Raw genomic sequence first — 25,266 nt, 5'->3', positions numbered from 1 at the left:
TGTTGCCTGCAGTCTGCAGTTCATATTACTGTCTGTGTTTGTTTGTGTTGCCTGCAGTCTGCAGTTCATATTACTGTCTGTGTTTGTTTGTGTTGCCTGCAGTCTGCAGTTCATATTACTGTCTGTGTTTGTGTTGCCTGCAGTCTGCAGTTCATATTACTGTCTGTGTTTGTGTTGCCTGCAGTCTGCAGTTCATATTACTGTCTGTGTTTGTGTTGCCTGCAGTTTGCAGTTCATATTACTGTCTGTGTTTGTTTGTGTTGCCTGCAGTCTGCAGTTCATATTACTGTCTGTGTTTGTGTTGCCTGCAGTTTGCAGTTCATATTACTGTCTGTGTTTGTTTGTGTTGCCTGCAGTCTGCAGTTCATATTACTGTCTGTGTTTGTTTGTGTTGCCTGCAGTCTGCAGTTCATATTACTGTCTGTGTTTGTGTTGCCTGCAGTCTGCAGTTCATATTACTGTCTGTGTTTGTGTTGCCTGCAGTCTGCAGTTCATATTACTGTCTGTGTCTGTTTGTGTTGCCTGCAGTCTGCAGTTCATATTACTGTCTGTGTTTGTGTTGCCTGCAGTCTGCAGTTCATATTACTGTCTGTGTTTGTGTTTCCTGCAGTTTGCAGTTCATATTTCTGTCTGTGTTTCATTGCTGTTGGGCAGAAACCTTGTTCTAGCAAGTTGTGTTTCGCCCAGAGCTGGATCCCTGAATGGGCTTGTCTGGCACGGGCCCAGGGGCCAAAAAAAAGGGTGCACTCTGAACCAAAAGATGTACATTTTATGAACAGGCAAAGTAGGAAACTACCTAAGGCAATAGAGCACTGAAGTCTGACGTCAATATCACTACAGGGTAATATCAAGTCCAGGGGTTTGTGTACTTTTTGATTTGTATTATAATCCCCATAGGGGGATCTTAGATCGCCTCATATAAGAACTGTGTTTGAAAAATAAAGAAATCATCCTTTTTTCACTAATATGGATATGAAGAATCAATTGACTGAGAGAAAACGCTAATGTTACTGCTGGTGAATTAGTTAAGTTTTCACTAGAAACAGACTGTATCAAATATGAGTGACTGACTGTCTGTCGTCAAAATAGCCAACAACAACAAGCTCACAATGTGTCGATGTAGATCAGCTAGTTGAACTATATTCAAAAATGTTTTTCAAAATAGTAAAAAATAGGCAAAGAAGTTTAGGGATAAGGGGTTTAGCATGGACGGAAATTTACAGTGGCCAGTTTCGAACTGCAGACGTCCGTAGGTGCTCTTTGAGAGCGGTTTTGAGACAAAGAGGAGAGTTTAATTAAACACTTAAACCCTCTATACTAAACAGACTTGAGTTGGCTCTTGTTCTGCATTGATTGAAAGCTGACTTTGTGCATATTGTCATGATTTTGCAGCACCATGGAGCTGGCCAGGACGTGTGTGGGCACACCGTACTACCTGTCGCCAGAGATCTGTGAAAACAGGCCGTACAACAACAAGACGTGAGTATACTGTAAACAAGTGGTTCCCAAACCTTTTCCTGTCAAGGACCCCCAAATCAACATTTATTAGGCCACGGACCCCCCATTTGAAAACATATGCCAGTGATCCCGATAAGGGAGGATTTTTACTAGCCTGGCTAATAAGCCAGACTAATATCACACAACACTGTAATCCGCCGGCAGGCAATTTTGTTTTGCCAACGGCTGATTCGGTCTGGCTTATTAGCCAGGCTAGATTTTTACGGCTCTAGCAGTGATTCCGAAACATATTAATTTCATGGACCCCCCAGTTTCACACGCATTATGCTACGGACCCCCGATTTAATGGCATTTCTATCTCGGGACCCCAATTTATATTGTAAAACCACTGTTAATTTAACTCTGAGAGTGTACAAATTTGGTTTGTACACTGGTTCCATTTGTACACTCTCTGAGTTACAGACCCATAAGGGTCCATTTGGTTCCCAACTATCTCTAATTGAGCTAGGTACCCCCTGGAACTCCCTCAAGTACCCCAGGGGTCCCCGTACTCCACTTTGGGAACCCATTCTGTAAACGACCACCTCTCAGTTTAGTTCTCTGCCGCACCCACACGGCAGGATATCCTGTTGTGAATGTTTTCGAACGTACAGTGCCAAAGCTAAAAATATACCTCCAGCGTGAGATAACATCAGAGTGTGTCTGATGAACACACACTTGATGTGTTTTAAATGCACGCTCGCTCGCTGATGCAACCAACAGGCTTCACCACACTGCACCATTTACATACATAGCATTAAAGCCATTTTTACATCACATGATTATAATAAAAAAAATATATAATAAAAAACCGCAATTGCAAATTCTGCCCCCTCAGTTTAAGTTTCGTGTACAATGATGTGTGCCCCTGGCCCCCCTCAGTCATTTCATCCTGGAGCGAGCCAAGCCTGAAACCGAGGCTGCATGATGATTAACTGACAAATCCTCAATATTCCTCAGTCCACATTAAGACACCCGGAAGTTCAACAAAACATTTACAGGCTAAAATAAGGTTGGGGTAAAATAGAGCTATGTTCTGCTCGCCCCAATTAAGTAATGGAAATCAGATAATGGGGGGGGGGGGGGGGGGGGGGTTCACTGGCTCAAGAGGTAGTGTGGCTGTCCTGGAAGGAGAAGGTTCCCGGGTTGGATCCCTGGCTCCTCCTGGCTTTCATGTCAAAGTGTCCTTGAGCAAGACACGGAACGCCTACAGTTTAACTGCTCCCGATGATCCTCGGTGTGTGAATGCAATGCTCAGAGTAAAGCACTTTGGAGAAAGGAGCTATATAAATGCACCAGTTACCACTTTTTTACATTATTATAATAAATGTAATAGTAGTATACAGTATGTATAATGTGATAGTGTCCTGCCCACTAAAAGAGGATATTGCGTGTGTTTACTTTGTTCGAGGACAGTGAGGCAAGAACCGTACCAATTTCCTTACGTTGATGTGGTTGACAGTAATGGTGCATTTACCGTATAGCGCCTTCATCTAAGCTGCTTGACATAGATTGTGCATTACATTCACACATTCACACAGCGACAGCCCCCCCCCCCCCGCTATTCATTTCAATAGAAGTTGCTCAGTGGCGTTTTGAAGCACCTGGAAGACTGCCGGAAGTACCGTTATAACTCAATGGCTCGAGCGAGCGGAAGTTGAGAGCGGACCTCAAATTCGAGGTCAGGGTTGGCGCACGTTACGCACATGACGTCACTGAACGTCCGTCCACCTCCATGAACGTGCTGCACTTCCAGTTTTGGCCAGTAGGTATAGTGGCAGCTTCACCGTTGGACAGCCGTTCTGAGGGCTGGATTCACACACACATTCACACACTGATGGCGGAGGGAAACCATGCAAGGCACCAACCATGGGGAGCAAATATGGGCTCAGAGTCTTGCTCAAGGACACTTCGACACTAACTCTGGGGGAGCCCTCACGGTTCTACCGGCCACTCTAACCCTGAGCCACTGCCGCGCCTACTGGCGATATGGCAAGAATGCATGCTGCAAAAACAAAAGAATAAATGACATGGTGATGGTGTTATACTAGAGCTCTAGCACTCATGCATCAGAGGTGATGTAAACAGGCAAACAGATGTATGATGGAGTCATCCATTCGTTATCCATATGGGTGTAATTATAACTTGTTGCTGCCGGGCAGAATACCTTGCATCTCCATATTTGTCGTACTAGAGTGTCACACAAAACAAGCCAAAAAACAAAAAACAAATAGCCGACCTACATGCTCACAACATGTCGGCGATGTGCCGCATTGTGAGCTTGTAGATCTGCTATTTCTACAAGGGCTTGTTGTGACTAAACAATAACTACATTGGATCCACTGAAACGCCCAGGTTCTGTTTTCTATTTCCTGAAGAGTAACAGTTTTGGACATACATGGTTTTTCACCGACAGCGATGACATGCTTTTCACAGCGCTAAGGGGGCGTCTCGGATGGGTGTTCTCCACTTTAGTAACTTGCAGGGAGGGTCACGCACTCACGCACGTTCAGTCCCTTTTCAAGCAGAACCACACAGTAAAACCCTGGGTTAAATAAATGACCGTATTGTGCCAAATAATAAGACGTCTCTGTTCATAAGACGACACGGAAAAAGAACATTGAATGTCAAATAGTCTAGTCCCCGGTTTATAATACGACCCTGTTTATTAGGATATTTCCATTGGAAGAATATTATATTCAGGACAATAGGGTAACTCTGAGAGTGTAAATATTGACCCCAATGAGCATGCTCACTGCTCAGACTTAACGCAGGACAATAGGGTAACTCTGAGAGTGTAAATATTGACCCCAATGAGCATGCTCACTGCTCAGACTTAACGCAGGACAATAGGGTAACTCTGAGAGTGTAAATATTGACCCCAATGAGCATGCTCACTGCTCAGACTTAACGCTCACTGCTCAGACTTAACGCTCACTGCTCAGACTTAACGGCCAGTTGCTGCATGCAGGTGCGTGCCTGGCTGCAAACGACTACAGTACATGCGACCACGGACTCTTCCTGTCTTCCGCGTTCTCACATATTCTCTCTCAAACACACACACGCGCACGCACAAACACACACACACACACACACATACACACGGACACAAACCTTCACACACGCGCGAGTGCGCACACACGTGCACACACACGCGCATACAAACCTTCACCTTGATGAATTCTTTTTTGATGAATTCCTGTTCTGTCTATAGAAGTGTCTATTTGTACGTCTCTAAATGTTTTGATGATTTGAACATGGTGGACCCTGTTGGAAACAAGTGTAATGCTTAATTGGGTCGTCCACTCACAGTTAACAGCCTTTGTATTGAGTTTGTGCTTGAAATGTACTGTAATTCTGCAAACTGTTAATAAATTCTTCAATCAATCAATCAATCAATCAATCACCACCCCATTTATTCAGAGAGAGCAATTTATAGAAACCTGTGTGTGTGTGTGTGTGTGCGTGTGCGTGTGTGTGTATGTGTGTGTGTGTGTGTGCGTGTGCGCGTGTCCTCTCCACAGGGACGTGTGGTCTCTGGGTTGTGTCCTGTATGAACTGTGCACACTGAGACATCCAGTAAGCACACACACACACGCACGCACGCACGCACGCACGGACACACACACACACACACACACACACACACACACACACACACACACACACACACACAGACATCCAGTCAACACCACACCTCTCTCTCATCCTCTCACTCACAGATGAGAGAGAAAATTGACACTTCAGCCAAACAAATTATTTAATCTCTATATACTAACTCTATATACAACCACTTCATCTCTATGCTAAAACCACTTAACCCATTTAGACCTGAGGCCGATTTTGAAAAGGCCTTCTAAAGCCTAAGGCAGTTAGGACACCCTGAAAAAGGAAAAAGCTCCCGCAGACACTGTCTTCAAATGCAGTCGAAAAGTGTATTAATTAAGGGAACAGCAACGTTTCGGTCTTATTCGACCTTCATGAAGGTCGAATAAGGCCGGGGGCGTGGAGTGGGAAATGTGGTATATAGTTTTTTTTATTGGCCATTCCAAGCATTCGTTTTGTGTGTGTGTGTGTGTGTGTGTGTGTGTGTGTGTGTGTGTGAGTGTGTGTGTGTGTGTGTGTGTGTGTGCGTGTGCGTGCGTGCGTGTGCACATGCATGCGTGCGTTCCTCTCTTTCTGTGTCTTCCCGCTAGTTTGAGAGCAGCAACCTGCGTCAGCTGGTGGGTAGGATCTGCAGGGGGCGCTATAACCCAGTACCCAGCCGCTATTCCTATGACCTTCGTATGCTGGTCATGCAGCTCTTCAAGGTCAGCTGACCCACTTACTGTTTTCATTTCAGTTTTTACAGTTTTACTTTTTTCGATGAAAATCATGTGCAACCGAATCCGCTAATGGAAACAAGCCAATAAGCTTTCTTGGGTTTTAAACCCTCTTAGCAGACCTTGTATTGAACTGTACTTTCCTGAGCTTTTTTCTGCAAACTGCTAATAAAGTATTCAATCAATCAATCAAACACAACAGGAGTGTGACGAATAAACGATCTGAGAAATGCGTCGTGGACATTTTGTGTTAATAATAAATCTGCAACTAGTAACTGACGTTTTAAAGTAATTGTAGTGGAGTAAAAAAGTACAACATTTCCCCCTGAGATGTTATGGAATTTAGAAGTATAAAAATTGCAATACTTAATGAAGTAAATGTACCTCAAAACTGTATTTAAGTGCAGCACTTAAGTAAATGTTATTAGTAACTTTCCACCACTGCACACATGTGTTCAAGGTCAGCTCTCGAGACCGGCCCTCTGTCACCTCAGTGCTCAAACGGTCCATCCTGCAGAAACGCATCAGTAGACACCTGGACCCACAGGTAGGCCTGTCCATTACATCAGTATGAACACCCGGACCCACACCACAGGTCCATTAGAGTGCATGGAAGCTGCACTGTGTAACATTTTGACCATTACTATGGGTCTAATTGGTATTCATGACACTGCACTCATAAACACACACATGCAAATGAAAAAGAAAAAACATTATGTGTCGACTTGATATTGAGATGACGATACATTTTCCACATATTGTGCAGCCCTAGCACTCGCGAGTGCTGTGCAAGTGCATGTCGTATGTATAATGTGTCTGTGTGTAATTTGTGTGTGCGTGTGTGCGTGTGTGCGTGCGAGCGTGCGTGTGTGTGTGTGTGCGCTCGCAACTAGCTGAGTGCGTGTTAGCAATAGGATATCCTGTGTGTGTGTGTGTGTGTGTGTGTGGTTTCCTGACTGTGAGCTGTGTTGTTGACTCTGTAGATGATGGAGGAGGAGTTCAGAAGTGTCGTCGTACACAGAAACACACACACGCCTGCAGCCTCGCACGCCCCCACAACCAAACCAGGACCCGTACACAAGCCAGGTACACACACACACACACACACACACACACACACACACACACACACACACACACACACACACACTGCTCCACACTAGTTCTCCACTCCCTCTGCTGGTTGTCCTTCCAGCCAACAGGGCGATCGAGAGAATGTGTTCGTCAAGTCCATTTTATTTGCATTTTACACCCAAGTGCACTTCACATTAACCACATGAACCCGGGCGTCCCCCTGGTGTCCCTGTCCCCAAATAGCAGATCCACAAGCTCCTAAATGCGTCGTAAATGCGACGCATTAGGAGCTTGTGGATCTGCTATTTTTGGTGAAGATTAGAGTGAAAACTGGAGGGGGGCCTAGTATAGAGCCCTGGGGGACTCTTGCCAAACAGCAATAAATATCATGGCTAGGCATATTAGTTTGTACATCTATATTTAAATATAAATTTACAAACTAATATACTTACTAATATGCCTAGCCAGATATTTTCATTCAAGTTTTGTTTATTCTCGAAATTACACTGAGTAATCAAACTCACAAACATCACAATACATCAGATTAAGATCAGGAAAAGAAAAACACGCTTAACATTGTTTTAATCCATGCTGAGAGTAAAAGACAGGCACGTGAATTGCAGCGATGTACACTATGGTGCTGAACCTCATTGTGATGTACACTATGGTGCTGAACCTCATTGTGATGTACACTATGGTGCTGAACCTCATTGTGATGTACACTATGGTGCTGAACCTCATTGTGATGTACACTGGTGCTGAACCTCATTGTGATGTACACTATGGTGCTGAACCTCAACTGTAATTATGGAAAAAACATTAACATGGTGAAACACATCTTGATGACATCATCAAGATGTGTTTCACCATGTTAAGGATTTTTTTCAGACCTCCAGTTCTAGGAAACACAGAATGGGGGAACTTTTTTATTATTTCCACACAACAGCTCTAAGGTACATTAATGACATAGTAAAATGTTGAAAATGAGTGGAATGCCCCTTTAAGAAATAGCCGTTTTACAAGCCAAGCTTGTAGATCGGCTACTTTTGTCTGACACTGACTGTAATATGTGTATGATGAAGTAGGGGATTCATTTATTTTTTTAAAAGAAGAAAAGAAATACAACAGCAATGATATTTTCATGTCAAATTTTGAATACAGCAATTGTGCTTGTAATTGCTTGTAAAGCAATTGTGCAATACCAGAATGTCTACGTTCTGGTATTGCTACATTTACTTCCTGTGTTGAAGGTATGTGTAAGTACTCAGAAGTGGACACTAGCTCCATCTATGGGTGGAATAATGACACAGCATGTTTGGATTTGCTGTGTGAGTAGTCTATATATGTGTCTGATCATTACACCCTGTGGCCACTACCACTAGGGGGGCGCTAGTGAGTCATTTATGTTAATTTATGTTAATTTATTCATACATTCCATACATTCCATACATTCCATACATTCCCTACATTCCATACATTCCATACATTCCATACATTCCATAATCATATTGTATATATCATAAAAATCATATTATATTATAATTATTATTATTATTATTATTATTATTATAATCGTTTTATTTATGTATGTGATGTATTGCCGTGCTTTTTGTTCTTGCTTAAGTGTTAAGCTTAAGTGTTTTACATTAAGTGCTTAAATCTCCCATCTCTCCCTTTCTCTATGTCCCATTCATGTCACAGCCTGTGACCCCCTCATGTGGGTCTGTCCCACAGATCAGACATGCCGGCTCCAGGTGTGAATAGAACAATAGAAAGTTTAGATGAACCACTGTGTGGGGTGAGGGGTGGGGGGTCCCTTATCTTTTACAACTGCCAGGTGGCAGTTGTAGCCGGGGGGTGGGGGCCATTCTCTTTGAACTGCCAGCTGGCAGATTGGGGGGTCCCTTATCTTTTTGAAGTGCCAGATGGCCGTTGTAAACCCCCCCCCCCCTCCTCAAAACATTTGTTTGTTGTGTTAATGTGCTAATTAGATGAAGTTAAAACCGGGGGGTGGGGGCCCTTATCTTTGAAGTGCCAGCTGGCAGTTGTAAACCCCCTCCCCCCTCATTAGAGGGGGTGGGGGACTATTGCGTATCATTTCTTGCATTCTTTGCATTCCAGATAGACAGGATGTAATCAGCAGATGGTTGGGGTGCGACCTCTTTGGTCAACAACCGTTTTATGGTTGTGTTATCAGTTAGCTCTTATCTACCTGTAACAGACAAACTGTCTCAAACTGTGGTCTGTCACTGTGTTAATTATGTTAATTAGAGGGGGGTTGTATGCAGTGTGTGTGTGTGTATGGGGGTTGGCCTACTATGGGTAGGTGGGGTCTAGTGTGATTGGCTTATACAGGGTAGGGGCATGTCTTATCTGAATGTGTAGACTCCTAATAAATACAGAGGGTGTGTTAGCATACAGTGTATGTAGGATCCTCTCAAAAACACCTGTGTTCTACCTAACCCAAGACATATTGGTTAATCATTCCTACGCCTGGTCATGACTTCAATTGATGGTGAAGGTATGTCTGATACCGTGCATCATGATAGTGTTAATGATGTGATGATTTGTGAGGAAGTTTGTTATGCTCCTAAGAAGAAGAATGGTGGGATCCTTAGACGTACTATGAGCAAGGAATCTGAATCACATATAGTGTATGATGGTTCGGACAGGTGCGTGTGTGATTTTAAATTAGAGGAAAGTGATATTTGGGGTAGTAACGAGGGGAAAGATGTATTGTCTCTAGACCCCATGGACCCTTGTATTTGTGAAAACAGAGATCTATTTGTCATGCAGCGTTATGCAGGGGACTCGTTGCAGTGTGTGTTCAGGCAGATTGATCACACTATCAGCCGAGGATATTTCAGTCACGAATTCGAATGCATCAGGAGAAGGATTCTTCACGGCCTTGGGTCGTGTAGTTGCATTGATGCTATGTATACCGTTCCTTACCTGTCTGAATTGCCGCTCAGCCGAAGACTTGAATTCTCCTGAATTTCAATAACGGTAAATAGTTAATACTTATTATAATGCTTTGTTATTATAATTATGGTGTATTGTGGTTGTTGTGTTTATACATACTATATGTATTATTTTATATAATGACTTTTTTCTTCTTTACATCCTTATTTAGGGTGGAATCTTCAGTCTATGGACAACTCTACAGATAATGGTGTGGATTATACTGTATCTGATCTGGATGATGATACAATCTATACATGGATTAAAGAGTTTGGACAAAGTCAGAACCAGCGTGATCTGATCGGGGTGTGTGCTTCTGCGGATTGTAGGTCCATCATCCATACAGGGGGTGCAGAGGAGGTCCCCCTGGGTGCAACGGTATCGGAATTATCTAAAGACGGTGTCCAGAAGAATCAACGTTTGGTGGTTGAGGACATTGCTATACTCAGAGGCGTGCTAGGGTGGATTACCGAGAGTGTAATTTTACGCGATCTACAATCAGACTGCTACGGTTGTAGAATCAATCACCCTAGTCAGCTCCAGCATGCATGTTTGACAGAACCGGAGGTATATTATTTCGAGAGACACTATGATGCTATATGTGATAAGGTGTTTACACAGTCATTACCTATCGCATTGAACCATGCCTTGTTGATGGAGCGTAGCATTGATGTGCATGTATCACGACTCTTGGGGGCTGCCGACGTGATTATTAGCGAGTGGGTCGCTGAACCGTATATTATTGAAAAGCTGCATCAGATAAATAATGAGGCCGAGATTAAATGGTATAGAACTATACAACAGTGTAGTAGCATATGGGTCGAAGAACAATAAAGCTCCCCCGCGTCGATATTCTACATAATGGGGGCACTATATAGTGTTGAGAATCCTATTTGTAATAGGCTTGTAGCCTTGATGAATACTGTTATTGATCAGTATACACACTCTGATGAAAATGAATACTTTCCCCCTGGGTATGATATTTTTAGAAACCATATACAGTATGTAAAAACTACAGGTGTTATATATAAAAAGTTGGTAGCTATGTATGATGCCCCAAATGGGTATATCATTAATGATAACAATGTAATGGCTGTTGTAAGCAGTTTTTTTAATCAAAAACAATGCAACTCAAAAGGAGTATGTTATGTGATGATCATGTGCGCCTATATCATTGATATGTGTGTCTTAAAGCATAAACAATGTGCATATGAAGGCCCTAGACATAATGTTGTATATGCTGTTCGACGGATGATTGCTGTCGATGAAACCTCGTGTGTGATGTATATGAATATGATTGATGCCGGTGTATGTTTTTAATAATAAAACCAATACTTAATACGGATTAGTGTACAATCTATTCATTGTTGGTATAGCTGTTATGATGGACGGAGCTTTACAGAAGATATATTATGATGCTGGTAACCCTGGGGGGTTAGGAGGGGTATCCAGACTGATCACAGCTGTTAAAACAGAAGAAGGGGTCACCCCTAAAATAGTGGAGGTTAAAAAGTGGTTAGAGAAACAGGATGTCTATACACTTCATGCTCCTGCTGCAAAGTATTTCAGGAGAAATAGAGTATTTGTAAGCGGTATAGATAAACAATTTCAAGCTGATCTAGTTGAAATGGGGGAATATTCTAAAGAAAATGACGGTGTTAGGTATATTCTGACCTGTATAGATGTGTTTTCGAAATATGCATGGGTGAGACCTCTACACAATAAGACTGGGGCATGTGTTACAGAGGCCTTTAAAGATATCTTGAATGAGGGGAGAACCCCCCATAAACTACAGACGGATGCGGGGAAAGAGTTTTATAACAAGACATTTCAGCAATTGATGAGTGAATATGGTGTCCACCATTTCTCGACTGATAATGAGACAAAGGCTAGTATAGTGGAGCGTTTCAATAGGAGTCTGAAGACAAAGATGTGGCGTTACTTGACATCAGTCAATTCGCGGAGATATATACCTGTTCTACAACAACTAGTCGACGCATATAATGGATCATACCATAGGTCTATTAAAATGTCTCCATCTATGGTTAATAAGGATAATGAGAATATAGTATTCAACAATCTATACAAGTCTAAGAATAGTGATAGGATCATATTTAAATACAGTATGGGTGAGACTGTACGCATCTCAAAATACAGAGGTGTGTTTAGGAAAGGTTATGAACAGACATTTACAGATGAATTTTTTAAAATAACGGAATGTATCCCAAGATCCCCACCTGTTTACAAACTACAAGATACTTCAGGCGAGGATATACAAGGGACATTTTATGAAAAGGAGCTACAGAAAGTTATCATAGACAAAAATAAGACTTTCAAAATAGAAAAAATACTAAAAAAGAAAAAGTGTGGGGGGCGTATAATGGTATTAGTTAAATGGTTAGGATGGGGTGAGAAGTTCAACTCATGGATACCTGATAGTGAAATTATTGATCAAGAATAGTAGTCAATATAGGTATATAAGGCAATGGAGGAGATTGTATGAATCATATCCGAGGATTGTGGTATAGCAGCAGTACACAATGGAAGGACAAGGGTTTTATATAACACTACCTAGTAATGCATCACTAGATGTATACCCTTCTAACAAGATATGGAATTATAGAACTAAACTAGCTAAACCTATCACCCTCAAAGAACCTTATGAGGTGGGGTTAATCGAGTTACAGTACCCTCGTAACTGGCATAATTTTACAAAAGAGGATGGTTGGATAACTTTTACTCCACGTAAAGCAGATGGTTTATTAATAACCCCTATACACATAAGGTTACCTCCAGGGGTCTACGATAGCATTTCTAGGGTTATTAAAGAAATAAATAATCTACTACACCATACAATAAAAAAACTAACCATGATGTTTAATGCTATTGAAAATCGCATATTTTTTATAGGGGGTGAGGGAATGACAGTGGTATTTAGAGGGCGTCTAGCACTAATTCTTGGATTCGACCCCGAAAAGAAATTCGAAATATCACCATTACATGATCCTATGCGTTATAGTCCACACCCTGCTGATATCTCCGGAGGTTGTTATAATATATATGTGTATACAGACATTGTGGATTATCAGATTGTGGGGGATAGTTATGTGCCTCTATTACGATCTATAAATACTGCCGACGAGGCCCGTCGTATGCCATACCTCTTGTATGATAAGCCCCACTACACACGTCTGTCCAGGTCTATGATAGGTGATATAGAAATCTCTCTGAAGACTGATCAGAATCTATATGTACCATTTACATATGGGAAGGTAGTCGCTAAATTACACTTTAGACCTATACGTGATAGATCTTAGGACCGTGAGCATAATGAAGGGCTCTCCATACATTGCGAATGATGACAGATATATGGCATATTATGCTAATCAAGCAGGATCCGGACTTCCAGGATTTACGGGATCAGCCACACAGTATGGGGCGGGGTTGGGGGGTATGTTTAGAAATCTATTTAGATTCGCTATGCCACTTTTAAAGAGTGGTTTCAATATGGCTAAGCCACACCTCAAGACCGCAGCTAAAAATATCGTGGGGGATGTGGTCACCCATATTATGAATAGACCTTCAAAACCACGCCAGGAGGGATCGGGGTTAATGATTCATCATAGGAGGGGTATTAAACGACCTCCAACGCTCCAGTCATATGGGCGTGTCCAGAAGCGTAGAAAGACATATAAAAGAGTAGGGGGCATACCTAAGAAGAAGACAAAGGCTAGACTTTGTGTCGGAAGGACTACTAGACCGTCAGCTAGAGATATCTTTTAGCTATACTCCATTATTTCACTATGTCGTTGATACATACTCAATCGCAAGAATGCTCAAAGAGTGAACTAGACCTCTTCACTGTGTGCCTAACACAGACATCAATTGATAAGAATACTTACCATGAGATAAACCCGTTGTCAGCCATCACGGATACTTCACCTATAGAGTTTTACATCACCGGGAGTTCTGAGGATTATCTCGATCTGAATAATACATATTTGCATGTACAAGCGAAAATCACGAACGCTGATGGAACCAATCTTGCTGCAGGTGCTGAAGTAGGATTTGTCAATTATCCAGGATGTTCACTATTCTCACAAGTGGATATTATGCTGGGGGATACACTCATATCACATGCATCTAATACTTACCCTTATAGAGGGGTATTGGAATGTTTATTGAATTATGGTGAGGATACATTATCCACCCAATTTGGATGCGGCCTCTTCTCTAAAGATACCTGTGGACATATGGACGTTACAAACCCTGGGGGTGCAAATGTGGGGCTGAATGCGAGAGCTGCATACACTGCAGATAGTACAATTGTAGATATTATAGCTCCTATTCATTCTGATATGTTTTTTCAAGAAAAATTACTTATAAATGGTGTTGATCTCAAGATTAAATTTATACGTGCAAAAGATGATTTCTGTCTGATGGCTACAACTGTTGCTGATGCTCATAAGGTTAAAATTGTATCAGCTAGTCTATTCATAAAGAAAGTATCGGTAGCGCCGGGTGTCCGAATGGGACATGCCAGAGCTTTAACACAAACAAATATCAAATATCCTATTGATAGAGTGTGCTTGAAGACCGTATCTATACCGAATGGAGCACGAGTATGCAACCAGGAGAACTTATTTTTAGGTCAGATACCTAAGTTTATAGTTATCGGCTTTGTCGATCATGAAGCATTCACCGGAAGTTACACAAGGAACCCCTTCAAATTCCATCATTACAATTTAGAATTCCTGAATCTACATACGGACAGTCAATCATTCCCGGGGAGGCCTTTTCAACCAACCTTCGATAATGGACAGTATGGACGGGAATATTATCAGATGATACAGGCCACGGGTCGTCAACTGAAAGACAGAGGACTAGCCATCACCCGAAGAGATTTTGGTCATGGATATACATTGTATTGTTTCAATCTAGAACCAGACGAGGGTTGCGGGGCCCACGTATCATTGGTTCGGTCTGGGAATGTACGTTTGGAGGCTCGATTTAGAGCCCCTTTACCTCATACAGTCAATATGATCTGTTATGCTATTTTCGATTCAGTCATAGAGGTATCAAACCGTAGACAAGTCTTAGTGGATTATTATTGAGTATTAAAACTAGATACTCATCATGAATACTATAGAATTAACTAGTGTTCTTAAAAAGAAGGTTAAGAGACACATACATTTATTAGGGGTATTGGCGTGTGATCAACTCCCAGATATTATCATTAGTAGTATCCCTACTATGGTTATTATCAATACCCAACCCTCATCGATGGATGGAGCACACTGGTTAGCCATATACATCACTAATGACCGATATGGTTATTTCTTTGATTCATTTGGACACCCTCCAACATATCGGGATTTCCCTGAAGATATAAATATATTTCTTCAGAAGAATTGTGTTAATGTGAGCTATTCTGTAAAGCAGGTTCAAGATGACATGGCCACAACATGTGGTCAGCATTGTGTATTTTTTCTATGTCATATGCAGAGGGGTTTTTCTTATCAAAAAGTGATGAATTTGTATAAGGATGATCTAAGTTGTAACGATGTTATGGTCTGTAAGTTTGTTAGTAGAATACGTCCTGAGATATGTTTAAATCATGATTTTACGTGTGTGCAGTGTGTACAGAATGTAAAATGTTGTATGTGACAAACGTAACTGATGTTAAGGTGTGTGTATATATGTGTATAACAATGATAATGACAATAATAATAATAAAACATGGACACAAAATATTTCAAATGTAATGGTTTTTATTTTTACTATAACATGAGAAAACATATAGCGATAATAAGCAGTTACATTCACTGTCAGTGTATAGCATATACATCGTTGTTGGCATTGTATGAATCACAGTAGCATAGTACATACATAGTGTGCAATATACACAAATTATGAAAACAATTAAAACAAAAACAAAAAGGAAAGATTACAATCAAGGAAATCAAGAAAAACATATAATATAAACCATATCATAAGTCAACCCATTCTTTTGATGTAGTATACCTTGTAATACTACGCCTCCTGGGACTTCTACTTTTTCTCATTGGTGAAATTTCATACGCTATGTCGGTAGGACCCCATTGTCTTCGAGGTGGAGATATAGCACTGCGCTTCATGGTAGTGATAGACAACTTGACGCTATTGTTAGGGATGGCCGCTAGGGGTATATTCAATTTTGCAATTTTTTTCAGAAACTGTGTCCATCCTACAGGCCTCCTATCCTCATTCATTTTGAATGATGATGTTACACTCTTCAGTAAATCGTAAAGATGTGATCCTCTAATAGTATTTCCATCAATAATTATCTCTCCTTGAGGTGTCCATGAGATAGCATCTTTATTTTTAGATAATGTATCCAAGATGTGTAGAGTATTATTCTTATTTTTGGTAGGCATATGGCATAAAATATCCTTCAAAACATGATCTTCATGGTCTACTATATTAGCATTTTCTACAATATCAGGCACAGGGGGGTTCTGTGTGCCCTCAGGTAATGCTAATGTGAGCATAGCTGTTTCGGACCCTCTCTGCTTCACCAGGGCCAAATATCTATGTAGAACCATAGTGTATTTTTTCGCCTTTGCATATAAATCGGGGTCAGGTGTGTTCAGGACATCTAATATTGATTTATCCAATTCATTCTCAGCGACTTGTCTGATAGATTCACGAGGTGATGATGTTGATGATAACTGCTTTAAACTATCAAGCTGATGCTGTGGTACTAGAAACATTTTCTGAGCATGATCCATATTGTAAAATAAAAATAAGGAAATAACAAAAACAAAATAAAATAAATAAAATAAAAACTATCTCCGGGAAAATAGACTGGTAATAAACGGCAGAGCAGCTCCTAGCAATGGTAGAATGAAACCGTTACCTCTCTGATTAATAATTCTCTTCTTTTTGATTAGATTAATCCGTTTATCAGCAATCAATCTCACATGCCCCTTTTTCTTCTGCAATGCGTTATATTGTTTCGCTGATAGTGGTATTTTGCCACGTAGAATATTGATGGAGATTTCACACAGTGCATTCAGAAAATCTGAACTAGCATTCTTCAGAATAATCCGTCTGGTTTTAGGACTAGCCTTATACAATCTTTCCAGTAGGACTAGATTTCTACGAATGAGGGCTGACATGGTTATAACAGGGGTTTTCTAGGTAAATAGACTACTGAGGTGTCTGACAGTATCTCGGATCTGAGACGAAAACTGTCTGGTGTAGTCGTTTTAAAGTCGACAAGTAAATACCCATACGGCCGACTGGTGGCATCGTTATAGGCTTGTAAAAAATATTTAGTATTCCCTGGATACATCTGTCGTGCTAATAACATTATCTGATTCTTGTCTCTGGCTGTTTTGAATAAGACTAAGTAATTAGCATTCAAGCTAATAGTTCTACTAGCCTTACCTTGTATGAATATGTTCTGTAGTAGATAGACACAACTGAGATTCCTATGATGTACATACTTTGTGAAAACATTCTGAACCTCTTGATTCTGACTAGCTGCATCCATAACATCATCGATTATTAATAAATTATGTAAATGAGTAGGTAATAGGTTATCGTCACATAATGACTCGGGTATTCCTTGCACAAAGTTGATAGGCCTAATTTTCAATAAATCATCATATAACGTTTGCCAGCAAGCATATATGTACACAATATTCTCAACTTTAGCAGAGATAATCTGTTCAGCATGTTCAATTAGATCTTTCACAAAGAAAGTCTTCCCACTATTAGAGGGCCCCGCTATTAACATGCTAAAAGGATGTTGTAATTTGGTCTGAAAACCATCGGCATCTCTAAAAACATCTCTATTAGTAGCCATAAGGAAGAGTGGTGAAGTCGGGGAATACGCGTCTCTTGTTGTACACAATTCGTACACGTTTAACAACTGTTGCATTCTTTAACTGCAACGTTGTTTTATTCCTAACAATATTGCCTGTCTCAGCGTATACACATTGTGTGTCATTCTGATTGGCTACAAATGCTGTGACTAATTTCTTCAAAGCATCCTGTGTCACGATGGCAGCATTCCTAGAGTTTAACGTAACCCCCTTCCATTTCACAACAGTCTTGTTGTTACGTGTCCTATATGCATAGGCCTTTGGCCCCCCTGAGACATACTCCATGATGCTGTCTGGAGGTCCCTTTGACCCGTCACTCAATTCGTCCGTTAAGTCACCGAGGTAAGACCCCGTCGTAGGACGCCAATCCCCAGGCTTTGAAGTATATATCACACTATCGGTGTCACAGTACAATGCTCTGGGTCCTAATGCATCTAATAAATCATATAGTTTGAGTCTAGCATACGCCGTTGTCATAGCACCTATGAATATGTTTATATTAGACATTCTCGATGCGCTGGGATTGCTATGGGTATACTGGATTAGAGCAATATCATGTGATAAGAAACAGAAGTGTTTTACTACATATTCATTACTGAACATATACTTGGCAAATTCCTGAGGGTCATCTATCACTTCAGTGCGTGCTTTATCAGGGTTCATACAGAATCGACCCCAAAGCGAATTCAATAGTAGCTTGTTGATACTTCGGATGGCACTGTTAAAAGCGATCTTTGATTTGTCAAGTTGAATTCCTTCACGAGCCAGATAATCACTCACATATAGATCCTTCTCAGCCTCAGTGGTTACGTGACTAGGGTACCCTGAAGCTTCCTGTTTACACTTCAAGAATGTCTTTACATATTCCTTGAATAATGTAGTAGACTTTTCCCTGAAGTGCCATATTTCATCAATGGTCACAACTATGTAGCCTTTATCCAGAGCCTTGATCAATTCACAAGTCACCCAGACCCCTGACAATTGTCTTTCCTCATCAGTATGAGAACAGTCTGAAGTTTGATTCAACTCTTCCGCACATGTCCTACACAATGGAAACATCAATTTCCCATGACAACGATGTGGTAATACCGGATGATACAACCCACGAGGGGGCATTACTGTACACTTGACCAATCCAAAATAATCATGTATAGGGCCAAAATTGTCCAAAATTATTTCAGGATTCCCTATAGGATATGGCATGGTAGCCTGGACGAAGGGGTAAAGGGATGTGAAATCTACATAACTAGTGTCCTCGTCATATCCATTCACAATCTTATACATTACCAGCGCATTAGTCCGACCACCAAACAATGCTGAACGTGGGTCCAATCTCTCAGGATGTTTATATGTAGCCATAAACGCCCTGACTTTAGGGTCTGTTTTTTTCATACGATTCCAATCACACTCCCACATGATTTCCACGGTCATCTTATGTTCAGATTCAAGAGCTATTTGTCGCCCTATGAATTGATAATGCAATTGTGCATATGTGCATTTCGTGACAACGTTGAAGTTGCCACCACCATAGCAATGTTTACAACCATGAAAAAAGCAACCAGCGAATTCATAACATGTATTGTTAATGGAGTCATATCCATCTACATAAAAAGGTCCAATCTGATGTTCACCATGATTCATAGCATGTTGGATGTCCTTGCCGGATGAATGTTTCACATATTCGAGCCATTCTATAGACACATTTGAGAAAGCCTTTTTCTGACTAATAAATGCACCATTATATGTCAGGGCCACTGTATCCTTAGGCATGAATAAGGTCTTATAGACGGCCATGCAGCTCGCTGCTAGAGTAATGTGTTTGAAAGGATCAACTTTTGCACAGTCCATGAACGTTGTTCTGAAAATCGAACAGGCTTTATGTAAAACAGCGACATCATTTATCCCATAACGCTTGAGTTCCTGCTGGAAGTCAAACACATCATGTTTAACTGAATCATACCAATCTTTAAATTTACCCCGGTCTTTAGTTGACATCTCATCATATCCATAATAAGAGGGGGCAGGGTATGCCCCGATATAATTCACATTTTCAACTGTATTAAACCTATGTGGAAAATAACCTTTCCCCAACTCATCCACAAAGCCTAATGCCGCAGGTGTATTAGCCAATCGCATGGGCATAAACGAGAAACTATCAATATACCGCTGATTGTAGGCAGGGTCTTTCATATGAATAATTCTGGATCCTTGCATTATTAACTCCACTTTTATCTTCTGCCGCACCAGCTCTTGCAGAATGATATAATTATCAAATCCAGCAGCATTATGAGCTACAAACGTACAATCAGAGAATTTTGGCTCTCGGTACTGTTTAATAAATGCGTCGACACAGTTTGGACCTGAATTATACCATATATATTCATTGTCCCACTCTTTGACCGCGACAAAATTGGCTTCATGTTTATTATTATGATACATCGTCTCAAAATCATAGTATAAATATCGTTCTGTGGGTTTTTCATCTATGGGTATAGGTTGTATGTAGCATTTATGATGCCCGTCACCGTATAAAACTTCACCACAATGTATGCATTTAGGTGGTATACATTTATGCACTGCTGGTATAAAGTCTCCTGCAGGGGTCTTATTTGGGCTCATAGTTTTATAACTAACCCTACAATCGGGGCATCGCCGCATCTCTACACATGCGGGGGAAATATGTAATTCTGGAGTCATTTTGTGCAGTCTGTCACATTCAGGTGACTTACAATACATATTACAATCGGGGCACACCGTACCACTGCCTTTAGTAAAAGGGCCACAATCAGAGTAACATGTACGACAGACACGAGGACAATTATGGAAATTAAGGTTATTATGGGGGGCATAGCAATGTTCACAGACATAACCTGTGCCAAAGAAATGGGTTCTGTTCTTAATGAGACAGTAATGAGTGTTATTATATAGAAATAACCACACATCATCCTTCTCGTGAGGTCTACTAGTTTCAAAATGCAATAACTCATTACCATGCCCTGGTGCATGATAAAAAACCACAATTTTCTTCTGTAGATGATCCTCAAAAGCCGCAATATCAGAAAACGATACACCCTGTGTAGATGTAAATCCAAGCTCGGTATGCAACCTCATTGCATGTACCCCGCGATCGTCAAAGGACATTTTGGGGTTTGCATGGTATGTCATACAGTGTGAAAAACACGTCTGATTAGTGTTTTTTGGGCTGAAAATAGCCGCATACCGGCGCTCAAGTATTTGATCATAAGGGATATTACCGAGCTTTAAACGACTTATTCTACGCTTTGTCTTTGTCTGTGTCTTTTTCTTTGTATTGGCTTTTGTTTTTTGTGTAGCATTTGTCTTTGATTTTGCCTGTGTCTTTGTCTCGGTCTTTGCTTTACCCCCACCAATTCTGTCATTAGCTATAGAGATAACCAAATCTAAGGCATCATCAGTCATGCTCGTATCATTGGACTGAATTACATTAGATATTATATCCAACAGTCTATCAGTATTTTCAGCATCGGTAGGGATCAACATACCTTGGACACCACCAGGTAATGATGGTCCCATCAATGATACAGAAACTTTGCTAGTAGGAGACCCTACTAGTTCCATGGCACGGTCAATAGCTATAGAAAATTTACTACGGATCTGAGCAGGTACAGTTTCTATATTGGCTAGAGATATATCACGTAAATCAATGCGTTGGCGTACTTCCATACCCCCAAAAGATGGCATAGGTGTTATACGGAGACCTTCCACTATACCCCGGCTCCCCTCATCATTAACACCCCCATCGACCATAGGATCGGAACCCATATCAGTGTCATCCACCCCTCCACCTTCACCAGCACCCATCTGAACAATTGCCAGTTCACCCACCCCCACCACAGGGTCTACACACACCCCCTCCTCCGTCATTACCCCCTCCATTGGGGTAATATCATCATCATCATCATCATCATCGTCAGAAATAATAATTATAGAGGGGTCCACACCGTTGTTATGTCCAGAAGGTATGATGATGGGGCCAGTGTTAGTATGATGGATCACACTAGCACGGCCACAATCAGCAATATCAGCCTCTATATTAGGTATGTTATTAATAACACCATTATCTGTGTGAGACGTACCATCGGTATTATTATCGATATCATCATAATATTGTCTCAAAGTAGTTTCAATACTTAACTGTTGATTGCGTATGGATTGCAGTAATATTTCCAGACTATTCACGATATGCGCCATTATTTCCTACCTAAAACAAGATGTTTATATGGGCCAAGTCTCTCACTAAGCCATGCTAAAGACTGTTACACTATATAATAAGAGTAAGTCGATAGAACAATTCAACGCTACACTGTTTATTTGTTTTTAAAACATGTAATAATGTGTACAAAAAAACCAAACAAAACAAAACAAAACAAAACGTGTATCAGATGATATAGGTCTTCACTTGTATACATCAAACTCATGAGCAACTATAGGTGTACTACTCACAGGTGTAACCAGATCAGGTATATCAGGAGTTGTATAACGGTCGTTGTGGACGGTTACAGGTAGTTCACGGCCCTTGTTGAGCGTGACGCCTGGTGTGTAGGATTGGACGTGAGCACACTCCTCATCTTCTTCATCGTCAGATATGACTACGCCCTCATTTGGACCCCCGTTGTAGTCCTCAAATGTGTTGATCCCTGGCCAGCTTCTATGAATAAACCAAAGGGGGGAAAAAAATGAATATGTGAAAAAACATTTAAATCATGAAAACAATTAAAAATTAAAAACAAAATGAAAGATTACAATCATGCAATATAATTTACCTGCATAGCGTTCAGTTCGGGGTCGTTTGAGTGTAATGCAAGATACACGATCATCTAGCAGATGTTTTGTAGACCCATCACAGCTCGGCTTATGTACCATTCACCCTCGTCATGCTCCTCTCTACTTGACAAAACGGTAGATGTTATAGACAAACACAAATAGGATTGAAATAGGATACAAATTATGCATTATAAAAAGACAGGATACACTTTATACATTATAAAATGAAACTGGAAAGCGTTCTATGCTCGTTCTATGATCATTTAATAATAATGATCAATGCAACTGATGTTGTATTTTTAACCCTACTATAATTGTGTGATTTTACATTGGCTTATTTACACTAGCTAACCCCTTAACATTAGGGGACTCTATTAAAACACTCTATTAAAACAAATAATATCACATACCATTATGAGAGAGAGAGAGATCCATCTTAACTGAAGAACACTAAAGAGAAAAGTCTTTGGGGTCTTGGGGTGTAGATGAAAAGAGAACTCCGATGCAGGGTGGAGAAGAAGAAAAATGCGTGAAGTCTTAGTCCTGTTGGAGCAAAGATGGCTGCTCACTTGAGGTGATCCTACATACACTGTATGCTAACACACCCTCTGTATTTATTAGGAGTCTACACATTCAGATAAGACATGCCCCTACCCTGTATAAGCCAATCACACTAGACCCCACCTACCCATAGTAGGCCAACCCCCATACACACACACACACTGCATACAACCCCCCTCTAATTAACATAATTAACACAGTGACAGACCACAGTTTGAGACAGTTTGTCTGTTACAGGTAGATAAGAGCTAACTGATAACACAACCATAAAACGGTTGTTGACCAAAGAGGTCGCACCCCAACCATCTGCTGATTACATCCTGTCTATCTGGAATGCAAAGAATGCAAGAAATGATACGCAATAGTCCCCCACCCCCTCTAATGAGGGGGGAGGGGGTTTACAACTGCCAGCTGGCACTTCAAAGATAAGGGCCCCCACCCCCCGGTTTTAACTTCATCTAATTAGCACATTAACACAACAAACAAATGTTTTGAGGAGGGGGGGGTTTACAACGGCCATCTGGCACTTCAAAAAGATAAGGGACCCCCCAATCTGCCAGCTGGCAGTTCAAAGAGAATGGCCCCCACCCCCCGGCTACAACTGCCACCTGGCAGTTGTAAAAGATAAGGGACCCCCCACCCCTCACCCCACACAGTGGTTCATCTAAACTTTCTATTGTTCTATTCACACCTGGAGCCTGCATGTCTGTCTGATCTGTGGGACAGACCCACATGAGGGGGTCACAGGCTGTGACATGAATGGGACATAGAGAAAGGGAGAGATGGGAGATTTAAGCACTTAATGTAAAACACTTAAGCTTAACACTTAAGCAAGAACAAAAAGCACGGCAATACATCACATACATAAATAAAACGATTATAATAATAATAATAATAATAATAATTATAATATAATATGATTTTTATGATATATACAATATGATTATGGAATGTATGGAATGTATGGAATGTATGGAATGTAGGGAATGTATGGAATGTATGAATAAATTAACATAAATTAACATAAATGACTCACTAGCGCCCCCCTAGTGGTAGTGGCCACAGGGTGTAATGATCAGACACATATATAGACTACTTGTGTGCATCAAACATATTCTTCAAGTCATCTCAGTGCCAACATATCTTGGAAGGAACGTCGTCAGTCGTAACACGAGTCACACACTAGTCTGTCTCAAAAGAGACGCTGCTGTCATCGCTAATCACGTCACATCTTGGCTTATGTAATGTTGTGGTGAAAGTCAGAGCCCAGGCCTGTCTTAAATCACATTGGGAGTGCCTCCTTAGGTCTCAAAATGGTTTGGAATAATGTCCCTCTTTCTGGCTTTTTTTTCTTGTGTTTTTGAGTTCCATTTTGTTGATACTAGAAACTTTCAATCTTCCTCTCATGTAATTGTTTTCTACATTCATGATGAATGTAGAAAACAGTAAGTGCCTTCCAGGCACTTATATACTATAACTATAGAATGGCAGAGCTGAGAAATCTATCTATAAATGCAAAGTCTCTGTGTGTGACTGTGTGTGTACTGTTGTAATGCAACGTAACTCGAGAACCGTTCGCCCCACCGACTTCAAATTCGACACACGCGCTCCGCACCACCAATAGTAAGAGAAATCTATGAAAATCTGGGAACTAAATCGTTACCAAGAAATGTCTTCACCAATGTGTTTCTAAAGGTGTCTAATAACATGTACTAAAAGTTTGAAATTCAACTCCCGTGGGAAAATTTAGTTATTAGCATAATATGTGACCATACCCATAACATCCTATATAAGGCAAAAAAGTCCAAATTTCATCATTCTTTAAGTAGCATGTGACATATGAAACTAGGGTGTTTGCATGATTCTGAATCCATTCCAAGCATTAGTTTTGCACAAAAAACACTCCTTGGGAGGAAAACGGCCACACAAACGTGATGAGGTCAGCACATTTGGTCAACTGGATATGGCCTAATTTAGCCCAAGGAGTGTTTTTGTGCAAAACTAATGCTTGGAATGGATTCAGAATCATGCAAACACCCTAGTTTCATATGTCACATGCTACTTAAAGAATGATGAAATTTGGACTTTTTTGCCTTATATAGGATGTTATGGGTATGGTCACATATTATGCTAATAACTCAATTTTCCCACGGGAGTTGAATTTCAAACTTTTAGTA

The 25,266-nt window shown here is 40.8% G+C and overlaps 1 protein-coding gene across 1 annotated transcript in view; it reads left to right on the top strand.

Moving 5' to 3' along the window:
• The window catches only part of LOC306934998 (serine/threonine-protein kinase Nek5), a gene marked incomplete at its 3' end in the record, with an annotated part of 60,053 nt that overhangs the window by 14,993 nt on the left and 19,794 nt on the right, over positions 1-25,266 (top strand). The window contains exons 7-11 of the mRNA XM_079517820.1: positions 1,393-1,479; positions 5,022-5,076; positions 5,694-5,807; positions 6,280-6,366; positions 6,803-6,905. Of these exons, the coding sequence (XP_079373946.1) occupies positions 1,393-1,479; positions 5,022-5,076; positions 5,694-5,807; positions 6,280-6,366; positions 6,803-6,905 (446 nt within the window). The remainder of the gene's footprint in view (positions 1-1,392; positions 1,480-5,021; positions 5,077-5,693; positions 5,808-6,279; positions 6,367-6,802; positions 6,906-25,266) is intronic.

Source organism: Electrona antarctica, assembly GCF_951216825.1.
Source record: "Electrona antarctica genome assembly, chromosome: 13".
Taxonomy (NCBI): domain Eukaryota; kingdom Metazoa; phylum Chordata; class Actinopteri; order Myctophiformes; family Myctophidae; genus Electrona; species Electrona antarctica.
This window is presented reverse-complemented; position numbering and strand designations above follow the sequence as displayed.